The 17,130-nt window shown below is 37.6% G+C and overlaps 1 protein-coding gene across 1 annotated transcript in view; it reads left to right on the forward strand.

The window, feature by feature from the left end:
• ENPEP (glutamyl aminopeptidase) overlaps window positions 1-17,130 on the forward strand; it is a 105,451-nt gene that overhangs the window by 44,518 nt on the left and 43,803 nt on the right. Inside the window, exons 6-8 of the mRNA XM_068543309.1 lie at window positions 302-415; window positions 12,419-12,553; window positions 14,392-14,457. Of these exons, the coding sequence (XP_068399410.1) occupies window positions 302-415; window positions 12,419-12,553; window positions 14,392-14,457 (315 nt within the window). The remainder of the gene's footprint in view (window positions 1-301; window positions 416-12,418; window positions 12,554-14,391; window positions 14,458-17,130) is intronic.

The raw sequence follows: 17,130 nt of genomic DNA on the forward strand, positions 1-17,130 counted from the left end.
ATAAACATTTTACCATAAAGAAACTTTTAAGACACATTGTTTTGCCTTTAGTAAATACACGAGGTTTTCCTATAACTTTAAATATTCCCAGTACTACCAAAATAAAGACAATAAACTAAGGAGAATTTCAGATCACTTAAAAACCAGGAGAAATAAAGCAGGAAATAAATGCTAAGTATGACGTCTGCCACTTTTGTGTCAAGTGACAAAATTTGCATGAACAAATGAATGTACTGAAATTTTCTAGGCCTTTCTACCAAAGGCACGAGAATTTAACCCTCTTTCTTGCTTATAATTTCAGTGGTTCGGAAATACTGTGACCATGGAATGGTGGGAAGACTTGTGGTTAAACGAAGGGTTTGCTTCCTTCTTTGAGTTCCTGGGAGTAGACCATGCAGAAAAAGAGTGGCAAATGGTGAGCCCTAAACACATAAGTTCCAAATCTCTGTTTTCCTCATGTCAAGCTGATTGAAGCCTTTGGACTATGACAGTGGCCCTGAGTTTGGGGCCAAGTACAGTATCGAATTGGGAATTCCATTGGGAGGCTGGGGTGGAACCAGCTGCCTCCACTGAACTACACCTTGCTCAGAGCCTATGCCCAGGCCCTAGAGGGCAATTGACCACCACGAGCCAAGGATGTGGTTGGTAGAGTCATTCAAGAACACGTGCCAAGGCAGGAAAAAAATATCTAGCTTAGACAATGCCAACTCTGTGTTCAAGAAAGTATCTGTAGTGCTAACCCTTTGAAAAATGTCCAAGCCTAATTTTATAAATGACTTCCCTTACACAGGTTGCTGAAATGACACGGTAAAGAGATAAATGCATAAACTTAGTAGTTAGACTCAAGTTCAAATCTTGCACACATCATTTCCTAGATGCATTACAGGGAATGTGACCTTGAGCAAGTTACATATCCTCTCTGAGTCAGTTCTCTCCTCTATGAAAGAAGAACACTGTTCTCTGTCTTGTAAGCTTAAAAGCTTCCAAAATGTACATGTAATTACTATTATTATTCTGTGTCTCTGAGGGGCCTGGAACAGAGGCTTCTATGAACCTTACAGATATTTTCCCCAAAAAGCTACATCTGTTTTCATCTGTATTTAGATGGTGTGGGTATTCTTATCAGTTTGTATACATAAAAGTATAAGTGTGTGGTTATGTGAAAGTAGCATTACAGGAGGTTGTGCACTGTATAGACTACTACCCTCCACTGGATACAATAAGAAGAGTGTTAGATGCTCGCAGCCCTTGCAGTTTTCACAACCTTCTTTAAAAAGTGAAAAAGTTAAACTGGTGAACTCAAAGTCCACCAATTTAAATGTAAATCTCATTCAAAACACCCTCACAGAAACACCTACAATAATGTTTGAGCAAATACCTCGGCACCATGGTCCCATCAATCAATGTAACATAAAATTAACCATCCCAAATATCTAAGATTTAAAAGACTGATAATACCAAATGTAGGTAAATTTGTGGAACAATTTCAAGTCACATACATTGCTGGTAGACATGACACAGTCACCCTGGAAAATAGTGTGGCCACTTCTTATAAGTTAAACATACATTTATCATATAATCCAGCAATCCTACTCCAAGAGACATGAAAACACTTGTCCACATAAAACCTGCATGTAAATGCACATAATGGGAATATTCATAATAGACAACTGCTGGAAACAACTCAAATTTAGAAATAAATTGTAGCGTATTGATACAATAGAATGCTACTCAACAGTAGAAGGAGCAAACTACTGGTAAAGCAACACTGTGGATGAATCTCTAAAGCATCTGCTATGTGGAAAAAGGCATCTGTGAATGACTACATACTGAATGAGTCCATTTATTTGACATTCTAGAAAAGACAAAACTATAGGAATAAAATATATATCACTGGTTGTCAGGGACTGAGGTGAGAGGAGGAGACAGACTGAAAAAGGATTCAAGGGAACTTCTGGGGGTAAGAAATATTTCCATATCTTGACTATGATTGTAGTTACAGATTGTTTATATCTGTCAAAACTCATCAAACTGTCTACTTTAAAAGGGTACATTTTAATAATGTAAATATATTCCAAAAAACTTAACTTTAAAAAATGGACCAAGAAAAGCATTAATTAAATTATAAAATTAATTAAATTAACTTCTAATAAATGTTTTCAGATTATGAAAACTGAAATTACTGAAAAAATGTTCAATTAGTATTTGGTATTGCATCCTTATTATTTTCTCATATCACAAAAGTATACTTTGAGAACAAGTTAGTCTATAAATTAAAACTGAAAGATAAAAAAAAGTGAAAAAGTTAATTTGCAACAATTGCTTATTTAAAATTTAATCTACATTGTGGTTTTTCAAGGATGGAACTATTGACATTTGGGCCAGATAATTCTTTGTTGTGGGGACTGTCCTGTGTATTGTAGGGTATTTAGCAGCATCCCTGGCCTGTACCTATTAGATGCCAGTAACCCTCCATCCCAGCTGTGAAACCAAAAATGTATCCATAAGATGGTGTGGAGAAAACGGAACCCTCCTACTCTGTTGGTGGGAATGAAAGTTGGTGCAGCCACTATGGAAAACAGTATGGAAGTTCCTCAGAAAGCTAAAAATAAGACTACCACATGCTCCAGCAATCCCACTCCTGGACGTATACCTGGACAAAACTATAAATCAAAGAGATACATGCACCCCTATGTTCACAGCAGCACTATTCACAATAGCCAAGACATGGAAACAACCTAAATGTTCACCAAAAGATGAATGGATAAAGAAGACAGGAGAAGATGGTGGAAGAGTAAGACGCGGAGATCACCAACCTCCCACAGATACACCAGAAATACATCTGCACGTGAAACTGCTCCTATAGAACACCCACTAGACGCTAGCAGAAGAACTCAGACCTCCCAAAAGGCAAGAAACTCCCCACGTACCTGGGGTAGGGCAAAAGAAAAAAGAAAAAACAGAGACAAAATAATAGGGACAGGACCTGCACCAGGGGGAGGGAGCTGTGAAGGAGGAAAGGTTTCCACACACTAGAAGCTCCTTTGCAGGTGGAGACTGCAGGTGGGGGAGGGGGGAAGCTTCGGAGCCACGGAGGAGAGCGCAGCAACAGGCTTGTGGAGGGCAAAGTGGAGAGATTCCCGCAAAGAGGATCGGTGCCAACCAGCACTCAACAGCCCAAGAGGCTTGTCTGCTCACCCGCCGGGGCGGGCGGGGGTTGGGAGCTGAGGCTCGGGCTTCGGTCGGATCGCAGGGAGAGGACTGGGGTTGGCTGCGTGAACACAGCCTGAAGGGGCTAGTGCACCACGGCTAGCCGGGAGGGAGTCCGGGAAAAGGTCTGGAGCTGCCGAAGAGGCAAGAGACTCTTTCTTGCCTCTTTGTTTCCTGGTGCGCGAGGAGACAGGATTAGGAGTGCTGCTTAAAGGAGCTCCAGAGACGGGCGCGAGCCCCGGCTATCAGCACGGACCCCAGAGACGGGCATGAGACGCTAAGGCTGCTGCTGCCGCCACCAAGAAGCCTGTGTGCAAGCACAGGTCACTATCCACACTGCCCCTCTCAGGAGCCTGTGCAGCCCGCCACTGCCAGGGTCCCATGATCCAGGGACAACTTCCCCGGGAGAACTCACGGCGCGCCTCAGATTGATGCAAAGTCATGCTGGCCTCTGCCGCCGCAGGCTGGCCCCGTGTCCTACCCCTCCCTCCCCCTGGCCTGAGTGAGCCAGAGCCCCCTAATCAGCTGCTCCTTTAACCCCGTCCTGTGTGAGTGAAAAACAGATGCCCTCAAGCGACCTATACGCAGAGGCGGGTCCAAATCCAAAGCTGAAACCCGGGAGCTGTGCAAACAAAGAAGAGAAAGGGAAATCTCTCCCAGCAGCCTCAGAAGCAGCAGATTAAATCTCCACAATCAACTTGATGTACCCTGCATCTGTGGAATACCTGAATAGACAACGAATCATCCCAAATTGAGGAGGTGGACTTTGGGAGCAAGATATATTATTTTTTCCTCTTTTTCTCTTTTTGTGAGTGTGTATGTGTATGCTTCTGTGTGAGATTTTGTCTGTATAGCTTTGCTTTCACCATTTGTCCCAGGGTTCTGTCCATCCGCTTCTTTTTTTTTACTTAAAAAAAATTTTTTTCTTAATAATTATTTTTTATTTTTTTATTTTAATAACTTTATTTTATTCTATCTTACTTTATTTTATTTTATCCTCCTTCCTTCTTCCTTTCTTCCTTCCTCCCTCCCTCCCTCCCTCCCTCCCTCCCTCTCTCTCTCTCTCTCTCTCTCTCTTTCTTTCTTTCTTTCTTTCTTTCTTTCTTGTTATTTTTTCTCCCTTTTATTCTGAGCCGTGTGGATGAAAGACTCTTGGTGCTCCAGCCAGGCATCAGGGCTGTGCCTCTGAGGTGGGAGAGCCAACTTCAGGACACTGGTCCACAAGAGACCTCCCAGCTCCACGTAATACCAAATGGCGAAAATCGCCCAAAGATCTCCATCTCAACACCAAGACCCAGCTTCACTCAACGACGAGCAAGCTACAGTGCTGGACACCCTATGCCAAACAACTAGCAAGACAGGAACACAGCCCCATCCATTAGCAGACAGGCTGCCTAAAATCATAATAAGGTCACAGACACCCCAAAACACACCACCGGGCATGGACCTGCCCACCAGAAAGACAAGATCCAGCCTCATCCACCAGAACACAGGCACTAGTCCCCTCCACCAGGAAGCCTACACAAACCACTGAACCAACTTTAGCCACTGGGGACAGACACCAAAAACAATGGGAACTACGAACCTGCAGCCTGCAAAAAGGAGACCCCAAACACAGTAAGATAAGCAAAATGAGAAGACAGAAAAACACACAGCAGATGAAGGAGCAGGGTCAAAACACACCAGACCTAACAAATGAAGAGGAAATAGGCAGTCTACCTGAAAAAGAGTTCAGAATAATGATAGTAAAGATGATCCAAAATCTTGGAAATAGAATAGACAAAATGCAAGAAACATTTAACAAGGACCTAGAAGAACTAAAGAGGAACCAAGCAACGATGAACAACACAATAAATGAAATTAAAAATACTCTACAAGGGATCAATAGCAGAATAACTGAGGCAGAAGAACGGATAAGTGACCTGGAAGATAAAATAGTGGAAATAACTACTGCAGAGCAGAATAAAGAAAAAAGAATGAAAAGAACTGAGGACAGTCTCAGAGACCTCTGGGACAACATTAAACACACCAACATTCGAATTATAGGGGTCCCAGAAGAAGAAGAGAAAAAGAAAGGGACTGAGAAAATATTTGAAGAGATTATAGTTGAAAACTTCCCTAATATGGGAAAGGAAATAGTTAATCAAGTCCTGGAAGCACAGAGAGTCCCATACAGGATAAATCCAAGGAGAAACACGCCAAGACACATATTAATCAAACTATCAAAAATTATATATAAAGAAAACATATTAAAAGTAGCAAGGGAAAAACAACAAATATCACACAAGGGAATCCCCATAAGGTTAACAGCTGATCTTTCAGCAGAAACTCTGCAAGCCAGAAGGGAGTGGCAGCACATATTTAAAGTGATGAAGGAGAAAAACCTACAACCAAGATTACTCTACCCAGCAAGGATCTAATTCAGATTTGATGGAGAAATTAAAACCTTTACAGACAAGCAAAAGCTGAGAGAGTTCAGCATCACCAAACCAGCTTTACAACAAATGCTAAAGGAACTTCTCTAGGCAAGAAACACAAGAGAAGGAAAACACCTACAATAACAAACCAAAACATTTAAGAAAATGGGAATAGGAACATACATATCGATAATTACCTTCAACATGAATGGATTAAATGCTCCAACCAAAAGACACAGACTGGCTGAATGGATACAAAAACAAGACCCGTATATATGCTGTCTACAAGAGACCCACTTCAGACATAGGGACACATACAAACTGAAAGTGAGGGGATGGAAAAAGATATTCCATGCAAATGGAAATCAAAAGAAAGCTGGAGTAGCAATTCTCATATCAGACAAAATAGACTTTAAAATAAAGACTATTACAAGAGACAAAGAAGGACACTACATAATGATCAAGGGATCGATCCAAGAAGAAGATATAACAATTGTAAATATTTATGCACCCAACATAGGAGCACCTCAATACATAAGGCGAATACTAACAGCCATAAAAGGGGAAATCGACAGTAACACTATCATAGTAGGGCACTTTAACACCCCACTTTCACCAATGGACAGATCATCCAAAATGAAAATAAATAAGGAAACACAAGCTTTAAATGATACATTAAACAAGATGGACTTAATTGGTATTTATAGGACATTCCACCCAAAAACAACAGAATACACATTTTTCTCAAGTGCTCATGGAACATTCTCCAGGATAGATCATGTCTTGGGTCACAAATCAAGCCTTGGTAAATTTAAGAAAATTGAAATCGTATCAAGTATCTTTTCCGACCACAACGCTATGAGACTAGATATCAATTACAGGAAAAGATCTGTAAAAAATATAAACACATGGAGACTAAACAATGCACAACTTAATAACCAAGTGATCACTGAAGAAATCAAAGAGGAAATCAAAAAATACCTAGAAACAAATGACAATGGAGACACGATGACCCAAAACCTATGGGATGCAGCAAAAGCAGTTCTAAGAGGGAAGTTTATAGCAATACAATCCTACCTTAAGAAACAGGAAACATCTCAAATAAACAACCTAACCTTGCACCTAAAGCAATTAGAGAAAGAAGAACAAAAAACCCCCAAAGTTAGCAGAAGGAAAGAAATCATAAAGATCAGGTCAGAAATAAATGAAAAAGAAATGAAGGAAACGATAGCAAAGATCAATAAATCTAAAAGCTGGTTCTTTGAGAAGATAAACAAAATTGATAAACCATTAGCCAGACTCATCAAGAAAAAAAGGGAGAAGACTCAAATCAATAGAATTAGAAATGAAAAAGGAGAAGTAACAACTGACACTGCAGAAATACAAACGATCATGAGAGATTACTACAAGCAACTCTATGCCAATTAAATGGACAACCTGGAAGAAATGGAGAAATTCTTAGAAATGCACAACCTGCCGAGACTGAACCAGGAAGAAATAGAAAATATGAACAGACCAATCACAAGCACTGAAATTGAGACTGTGATTAAAAATCTTCCAACAAACAAAAGCCCAGGACCAGATGGCTTCACAGGCGAATTCTATCAAACATTTAGAGAAGAGCTAACACCTATCCTTCTCAAACTCTTCCAAAATATTGCAGAGGGAGGAACACTCCCCAACTCATTCTACGAGGCCACCATCACCCTGATACCAAAACCAGACAAAGATGTCACAAAGAAAGAAAACTACAGGCCAATATCACTGATGAACATAGATGCAAAAATCCTCAACAAAATACTAGCAAACAGCATCCAACAGCACATTAAAAGGATCATACACCATGATCAAGTGGGGTTTATTCCAGGAATGCAAGGATTCTTCAATATATGCAAATCAATCAATGTGATACACCATATTAACAAATTGAAGCAGAAAAACCATATGATCATCTCAATAGATGCAGAGAAAGCTTTTGACAAAATTCAACACCCATTTATGATAAAAGCCCTGCAGAAAGTAGGCATAGAGGGAACTTTTCTCAACATAATAAAGGCCATATATGACAAACCCACAGCCAACATAGTCCTCAATGGTGAAAAACTGAAACCATTTCCACTAAGATCAGGAACAAGACAAGGTTGCCCACTCTCACCACTATTATTCAACATAGTTTTGGAAGTGTTAGCCATAGCAATCAGAGAAGAAAAAGAAATAAAAGGAATCCAAATTGGAAAAGAAGAAGTAAAGCTGTCACTCTTTGCAGATGACTTGATACTATACATAGAGAATCCTAAAGATGCTACCAGAAAACTACTAGAGCTAATCAATGAATCTGGTAAGGTAGCAGGATACAAAATTAATGCACAGAAATCTCTTGCATTCGTATAAAGTAATGATGAAAAATCTGAAAGTGAAATTAAGAAAACACTCCCATTTACCATTTTAACAAAAAGAATAAAATATCTAGGAATAAACCTACCTAAGGAGACAGAAGACCTGTATGCAGAAAATTATAAGACACTGATGAAAGAAATTACAGATGATACAAATAGATGGAGAGATATACCATGTTCTTGGATTGGAAGAATCAACATTGTGAAAATGACTATACTACCCAAAGCAATCTACAGATTCAATGCAATCCCCATCAAACTACCACTGGCATTTTTCACAGAACTAGAACAAAAAATTTGACAATTTGTATGGAAACACAGAAGACCCCGAATAGCCAAAGCAATCTTGAGAACGAAAAATGGAGCTGGAGGACTCAGGCTCCCTGACTTCAGACTATACTACAAAGCTACAGTAATCAAGACAGTATGGTAGTGGCACAAAAACAGAAATACAGATCAATGGAACAGTATAGAAAGGCCAGAGATAAACCCATGCATAATGGTCACCTTATCTTTTATAAAGGAGGCAAGCATATACAGTGGAGAAAAGACAGCCTCTTCAATAAGTGGTGCTGGGAAAACTGAACAGGTGCATGTAAAAGTATGAAATTAGAACACTCCCTAACACCATACACAAAAATAAACTCAAAATGGATTAAAGACCTAAATGTAAGGCCAGACACTATCAAACTCTTAGAGGAAAATCTAGGCAGAACACTCTATGACATAAATCACAGCAAGATCCTTTTTGACTCACCTCCTAGAGAAATGGAAATAAAAACAAAAATAAACAAATGGGACCTAATGAAACTGAAAAGCTTTTGCACAGCAAAGGGAACCATAAACAAGACCAAAAGACAACCCTCAGAATGGGAGAAAATATTTGCAAATGAAGCAACTGACAAAGGATTAATCTCCAAAATTTACAAGCAGCTCATGCAACTCAATAACAAAAAACCAAACAACCCAATCCAAATATGGGCAGAAGAGCTAAAGAGACATTTCTCCAAAGAAGATATACAGATTGCCAACAAACACATGCAAGAATGCTCAACATCATTAATCATTAGAGAAATGCAAATCAAAACTACAATGAGATATCATCTCACATTGGTCAGAATGGCCATCATCAAAAAATCTAGAAACAATAAATGCTGGAGAGGGTGTGGAGAAAATGGAACACTCTTGCACTGTTGGTGGGAATGTAAATTGATACAGCCACTATGGAAAACAGTATGGAGGTTCCTTAGAAAACTAAAAATAGAGCTACCATACGACCCAGCAATCCCACTACTGGGCATATACCCTGAGAAAACCATAGTTCAAAAAGAGTCATGTACCAAAATGTTCATTGCAGCTCTATTTACAATAGCCAGGACATGGAAGCAACCTAAGTGTCCATCATCAGATGAATGGATAAAGAAGATGTGGCACATATATACAATGGAATATTACTCAGCCATAAAAAGAAACAAAATGGAGTTATTTGTAGTGCGGTGGATGGAGTTAGAGTCTGTCATACAGAGTGAAGTAAGTCAGAAAGAGAAAAACAAATACAGTATGCTAACACATATATATGGAATCTAAGAAAAAAAAAAAGTCATGAAGAACCTAGTGGCAAGACGGGAATAAAGACACAGACCTACTAGAGAATGGACTTGAGGATATGGGGTGGGGGAAGGGTAAGCTGTGACAAAGTGAGAGAGTGGCATGGACATATATACACTACCAAATGTAAAATAGATAGCTAGTGGGAAGCAACCACATAGCACAGGGAGATCAGCTCGGTGCTTCGTGACCACCTAGAGGGGTGGGATAGGGAGGGTGGGAGGGAGGGAGCTGCAAGAGGGAAGAGATATGGGGACATATGTATATGTATAACTGATTCACTTTGTTATAAAGCAGAAACTAACACACCATTGTAAAGCAATTATACTCCAATAAAGATGTTAAAAAAAAAAGATGAATGGATAAAGACGATGTTGTACATGTATACAATGGAATATTACTCAGCCATAAAAAAGAACGAAATTATGCCATTTGCAGCAACACGGATGCAACTAGAGATGATCACACTAAGTCAGTCAAAAAGAGAAAGACAGATACCATATGATATCACTTATATGTGGAATCTAAAATACGGCACAATGAACTTATCTACAAAACAGAAATGGACTCACAGACATAGAGAACAGACTTGTGGTTGCCAAGGGGTGGGAGAGGGAGAGGGATGGACTGAGAGTTTGGGGTTAGTAGATGCAAACTATTACATTTAGAATGGATAAACAACAAGGTCCTACTGTATAGCACAGGGAACTATATCCAGTCTCCTGGGATAAACCATAATGGAAAAGAATATAAAAAATAATGTATGTATGTGTATAACTGAGTCACTTTGCTGTATGGCAGAAATTAGCATGACATTATAAATCAACAATACCTCAATTTAAAAAAGAGAGAGAGAAAACAAAAGAAAAATGTCTCCACATATTGCCAGATGTCCCCTAGTTGAGGACCATTCATCTATGTTGAAAATTGCTGATTTCATAATTTATTGAAATTAAACTATATAAATGAAAAATTATTTTGGCCTGTATTTTCTATAAAGTAACCCTTCTTATACCAAGATGTATTGTTTATGTAATGTATTGTATATGTAATATTTTAACATTCCACTTTCAGTGTTTCAAAAACAATTAAATATTGGAAAAATTTAGTATGCAGTTCTTAAATGAAATTTAATCATATGATCCTACTCATTCATTCTTCATCTATTCATTCATTCTTCATTCAGTGAACACTACAGAGGACCCAAAACTGAATAAAACACACTTCCTGCCCTTATAGAAGTTCCTAATTTAGGGTCTGATGGTGGAGGGAATAGATAAACTAAGATACATTGTAAGAGAGCTTGATAAGTACCACAATAGTGGAGCCTCATTTTACAGGTGAAAAAATCTGATGCCCAGGAAGCTGATGTAACTTCCAAATGTCACAGAGACAATTGGTAGCACAACCAAGACGAGAGTCAAATTTCCTGACATTGAGATTAAGATTCTTTCTTCTTACCTAAACATTTTAGGGGAACAAAAATTAAAATCCGGGCTTCCCTGGTGGCGCAGTGGTTGAGAATCTACCTGCCAATGCAGGGGATACGGGTTCGAGCCCTGCTCTGGGAAGATCCCACATGCCGCGGGGCGACTAGGCCTGTGAGCCACGATTGCTGAGCCTGCGCGTCTGGAGCCTGTGCTCCCCAACAAGAGAGGCCGCGACAGTGAGAGGCCCGCGCACCGCAATGAAGAGTGGCCCCCGCTTGCTGCAACTAGAGAAAGCCCTCGCACAGAAACGAAGACGCAACACAGCCATAAATAAATAAATAAATAAAAATTGTTAAAAAAAAGAGTAAAACCTTTAAAAAAAAAAAAAAAAAAAAAAAAAAATTAAAATCCAAGACAAAATTACCTTGATTGACAGTCATCACTTGACAATAGTACCTTGCCTATTATAAGTGGAATTCACAAAATTGGAAAATGTAAACTAATATAGCATGCTTCTTTTGGGAAATATTTTTGATTAAGTAAGATCAATAAAGTTTTGATTTTTATTATTAGTTATTTAATAGAACTAGATTTCAGAATCTAATTGATTAAGAATCAAAATAATAACAGCAGCTAGTGTGTTAGGTTTTCACTTTGTGCCAGGTACTATGTCAAATGCCTGCCATGCATTATCTCATTAAATCCTCTGCACATTTCTAAAAAAGTAGCTGCCATCATGAGTGAGGGAAATTAAACTCACATGTCTAGAAAGTGGAGAAAGTGAGATTTGAACCTAGGAATTTTGACTATAGTGCTAGACCTCTCAAACACTCTATTTTGCTGAGAAAACCTAGGACAGGAATGAGAAGGTAATTATTAGAACTAAAGCAAAAGTTAATGTTTTCTTCAATTAATTACGAATCATCCAAATTCCAATGATTAATGGAAAAAGACCCCTAAAACAATTTTTGGCAAATCAACACGTTTCCTTAAGTCTCAGACAAATCTGTGGGGTAATATCATCATTCTTATTGCACAGATATGAAACAGAGCTTTGAAAGTTTGGCTCATGTCCGAAAGTCACACAGAAGTAGCAGAAACAGAATTTATAAATGCTTCTGTCTTCTTGGCCTGCCATATAGGGGTGAAGTCAAGGGAATTATAAGTAGAAGGGAATGGAATCAGTGTAGAAAAATCAGTGCAAAATATGATTAATTTGAATATCTAATATTTGTTTTAAATAATATGAGTCATTTATATTTATTTCCCCCCAATTTGTATTATATAAATGATATTTTGACATATAAACCACTATAAAGGAAGTGCTAGATTTCTTTGGTTCATTCTGTCATTTCAGCGTGATCAGATGCTACTTGAAGATGTATTACCTGTACAAGAGGATGATTCTTTGATATCTTCACACCCAATTATAGTCACTGTGACAACTCCTGATGAAATAACATCTGTTTTTGATGGGATTTCCTATAGCAAGGTGCGGAAAATATGACACTGTTTTGAATGTCTTCCTGTTTAGTGGTTTTTCTCTTAGTAAATGCCTAAAAATGGTAAGAATGGTTATACTATGTTAATGGGCTTTGGGAAACAGTGTAGAACTTATTCCAAGTGCTGAATATTCAATAGCTTATAATTTTCAGCAGAAATGATCAATGCTGGTCATTGTCACAGGATTCTGAATCAGATTTTTTAAAGTTTCTCTTCTCACTTTTGTTTATTACGGCTATCATTCTGATAACTGAACATTTACCCTTTAAGCATCCAATTTAGAGTTATTTGACTTGATTTTTTAAAAGACAGTAAATCTTCTTTTTCTGCCATGTGGTCAGTGAGAAGTGCCATATATGTGGACGCCTTTTCTAGTAGAATGCTTCCAGTAAGCACTTAAATCCAATTCCATTTGAAGGAATTACTTTCATCCATTTTTATATACGATTTAAATATGAATTTGTTAGCATGTCATAGATGGGGCATTTTTATCCAGTAAAATTTTATGAAAAGTTGCTAAAAACCCATAGTGACCTGAAGCTTTATGCTACCCATTTTTCTCCCACAACTTCTCCTGTAGCTTCTCCTCTAAACATATTCCACACCTGTATGCAACATATTTTAGTCAATTTTCCACCTCAGCCTCTTGTGGTTTACGCACTAGGTTAAGTTGTTCAAAAGCCACTGCAAACTAATACATTTTACTGTTCTGGGTGATACCCAAAGTTTTATTTAAGACAAAATATTATAATTATTAAAATGAATATTAGATAAAATTGGCTTTAGTGAAAAAGCCTTCTATATATTAGTATTTGAAGTTTATAGCATCATATTTTTTGGCTTTCCCTCTCATATGTTCTCATGGCATTATTTCAGGCTTCCGTTATTCATTTTTCTTTTATATTGTCAATGATTCTTTTTACCTTTCTGTTAAAAGGAAGATTTCTAATCCACTTATAGTATATTCTAATAATTCACATAGAGACATTTATATTTATTAAATCAGCTTCTTCCTAAGTTCTAGATATTCCATGGGTATAAGGTATTAGGTCAGAAATAAATACATGTTTCTAAGCCTTTAGCTTTATACTAGGTACAAAAATAACTTATATTTTAATAAATAACTAACTTAAATGGGGAAGCAATGTTTTTCTGGTCAGTTACTTGAAAATTGATTTTTAAATCTATGAATAATGCATTTAAAATTAATCTTATAACATATGAAAAGCAAGTAGACAGCAGAAGTATTCATCAGACTCTTCAGACTAAATAAAATCAAATGAGATAAACCACTTTGGAAGAGTAGCATTTTATGCCTAAATTATATACATAATCTATATTAAACTATCTGACCAGATTAATTCCTCAACTGTCTACTCCCCTCTGTTAAAATATAATTATTTTTCCCAAATATTCCAATATACTTAAGAAGTAGCCAAAATTTTATCCTGAAGTTGCTTTCCTTGTTCATCAAAGAACATGACTTTTCTAAAACTTTTTCCAGTTTCTCTTTCATTAGGAAAGCCCCATCTACTGGGTCATGTGGTAAAGTGCAATAATTATTTGAACCTTAAATTACTGAAACGATAGCCATTTTATCAATTTCTCCTTGCCTTTTAGTTATTTTAGAAGCATAGATACAGGGGGTATGCCAAGTGGTATTTTCACCCTAAAATCACAGATTGATAGCCATGTAATTTAGCAGAATCATCTTAAAGACATTATCTCACAAATATGATCATGAAATACTAGTCACAATAGTGATCACTGATATTTGTTTCTTACATATCCTTTATTAATTTAACTTCCCATTCTTTTCCATCATAGGGAGCTTCCATTCTGAGAATGCTTGAAGACTGGATAACACCAGAGAAATTTCAAAAAGGATGTCAGGTATGATTTATTACTTTTAATATTATTAAAAAACTACACTGATATATGGCTGATGAATGTTAAGATATGTGATTAATTAAGGACAATTCCCTTTTTACTTTTTCCTTTCCTTGCTCAAGGATAGATAATATTGCAAAACACAAAAAGGTGATCACATCCAGGTTAGTACCTACGTTGTATCTGTAATTGTCATTTAACAAAAGTTTCACAGAGAAGTGAAACAGATTAGTTATTTTTTACACCCTTTACATGTGTATTAGCTCAGTCTGCCGTAACAAAACACCATAGATTGGGTGGCATAACAACAGAAATTTATTTTCTCACAGTTCTGTAGACTAAGAAGTCCAAGACCAAGGTGCTGGCAGACTGTTTTTGGTGAGAGTTTTCTTTTTGCTGTGTCCTCACATGGCAGAGAAAGAGAGAACCTTCTGGTGCCTCTTCTTATAAGGACACTGATCCCATCATGAGGCTCCCACCCTCATGGTCTCATCTAAACCTCACCCTAAACCTACCAAAGGCCTCATCTCCAAATACCATCACATTGGGCATTAGGCCTCCAAAGCATGAATTTTGGGGGAACACAATTCAGTCCACAGCAACATAATATAAAAATTTAAATCTATCTATAAAGCTCTTCCATTATAGTTTTTAAAAGGACTTTTCCCTTATTATTGGATTATAAAATGGTTAACACACATATTCCTATTATGATAAAGTCAGTGAATAAAGAGGGCCTGCTTCCGTTTGGAAAGAGAAATAACAATCAATTTCTTAAATCATTTCACACATCCCACTTAAGCTTATTCCTCCAGTGGCTGTTTCAGTTCCATTGTTGTTCTTCTAGACCATAAGCCAATTCTCTCAGGGTTTTATATTATCTATATTACCACCATTGCTACCTTGTGCCCCTGTAACTGTCCTGTCTGCAGGTTGGCTCTGTTGCAGCCTAGGGATGGAACTGTCTTCCGACTCTTTCTCTTCCATCTCCATCCCCCCTACTGTGACATTCCAGGTAGTAGGCAGAGCAGCGCTGATAGTATCCAACCCATAAAACAGAAAATGGGTGAGAGCAGTGCCCTGCTAGCTTCCCCAAAGGGTACCAGTACTTCCTTTGGATATGATTCCCCAGGACAGTGCTTGCCCACCATTCCTACAGCTCTCACTACTGCCAAGTCTTCTTATGTGTCAATCAGCATTCTCCATAATACCATAAAAGGAAATGGTCCCCTTCTACCCAATACTTAAATTCCTAGGTGACCATTAAAGTAAAAAATAAGACCAGGGTTTAGGAAATATTCACGGAACACTTCAGTACATTTTACTACTTTTGTCCATGAATAAAATATTCTGTGTGGACATTAGGTGGAAAGAGAGAAGCTATGTGTTTGTTCTTAAGTGTACATTAGAACATCTTGTAAACTTTTCATCAGCTTCAGACTCAAATTTCATACTTCTCTAACTGTAAGCACCTTTTGTGAGGAACTGTGTCTTCTATATCTTTGCATATACTCCCATGCCTAGGAGAGTGCATTATAGATGTTAGAAGATCCAAAAAACGCTTCTTGAATGAATGAATGGTCTACAATAAATAATATAGAATATAAAAATAAACAAAGACAATTCATTTTTAAAAGTAAATTAAAATTTCATTTGCAAAGTTTTCATTCTAAATTAAGCTGATGAATAACACGTTCTTGGAATCTTCAAAGTGGACTTCAAATTAAATAATTTTTCATATTAACTTTTTTTGAGAAGTACCAAAAGAGTCTTTAAAAGAGAATACCTGTTCTAATAATTTAATAATACTCTTGCATTTTATTTAGCTCATATCTGTGATATAATTAATTAAAAACCCAGTCCAGTCTAAAACTAGTATTTCTCACGTTAAAACCATCTTCCTCCACCCTAACTGCGACTACAGATGGCGCTAGAATGAATAGATACTAATTTTCATATCACTATAGTGCTATGGAATTAATTTACAAAAAGACACTGAAACACTCATTTTTTGCCTTCAATCTTCAAACACTAGCTAATATCTGAAAATAGTATATGATCAATATAGGCCACACTCAATAAGCTCTCAAACCAATTGGAACATCCCTTCACATAATTCTAGTAACCAAATGTATCTCTCCTTGACTTATCATCATGCTATGACTGCTACCCCTAAACCCCACAATATGTGACACTGTCCAAGACTTTTCCCTTGCAAATACTAACTTTCTACCAAAAGTGACTCTTCATTAGCTAACCTGGTGTGGCGCTAACTCTGGGGATGGCCAGCTCTCTGTTCTCTTTCATGCTTATCACCTTAACCCCAAATCCAATCTCAGACAGCAAAGTAGGTACAGAGCGAGGGGAATTAAGAGTAAAACCATCAACTGGAAAATCTTTCAGGCTGTGCTTGTATGTAAAAAAGTGTATTAAATTATGGGGCATTGATAACAATGTATGGTCATGAAATAGAAGCTGAGAAATATATCCATCCTTTCTTTTTCTCCTAGTATCAGTAGTATCGCTGAAAAGACAGGAATGGTTCAACTGGAAAATGTCCTGTCCCTTCCTGAGATACTAGTCATAGAAACACTGTTCCTTTCCTTTGTGCACACTGATACTAACTGAGGGACTATTATTGGGGAACCTAGGTCATCGTGAACTTTTGACTGGAAT

The sequence above is a fragment of the Eschrichtius robustus genome, chromosome 4 (genome assembly GCF_028021215.1).
Source record: "Eschrichtius robustus isolate mEscRob2 chromosome 4, mEscRob2.pri, whole genome shotgun sequence".
Classification (NCBI taxonomy): Eukaryota; Metazoa; Chordata; class Mammalia; order Artiodactyla; family Eschrichtiidae; genus Eschrichtius; species Eschrichtius robustus.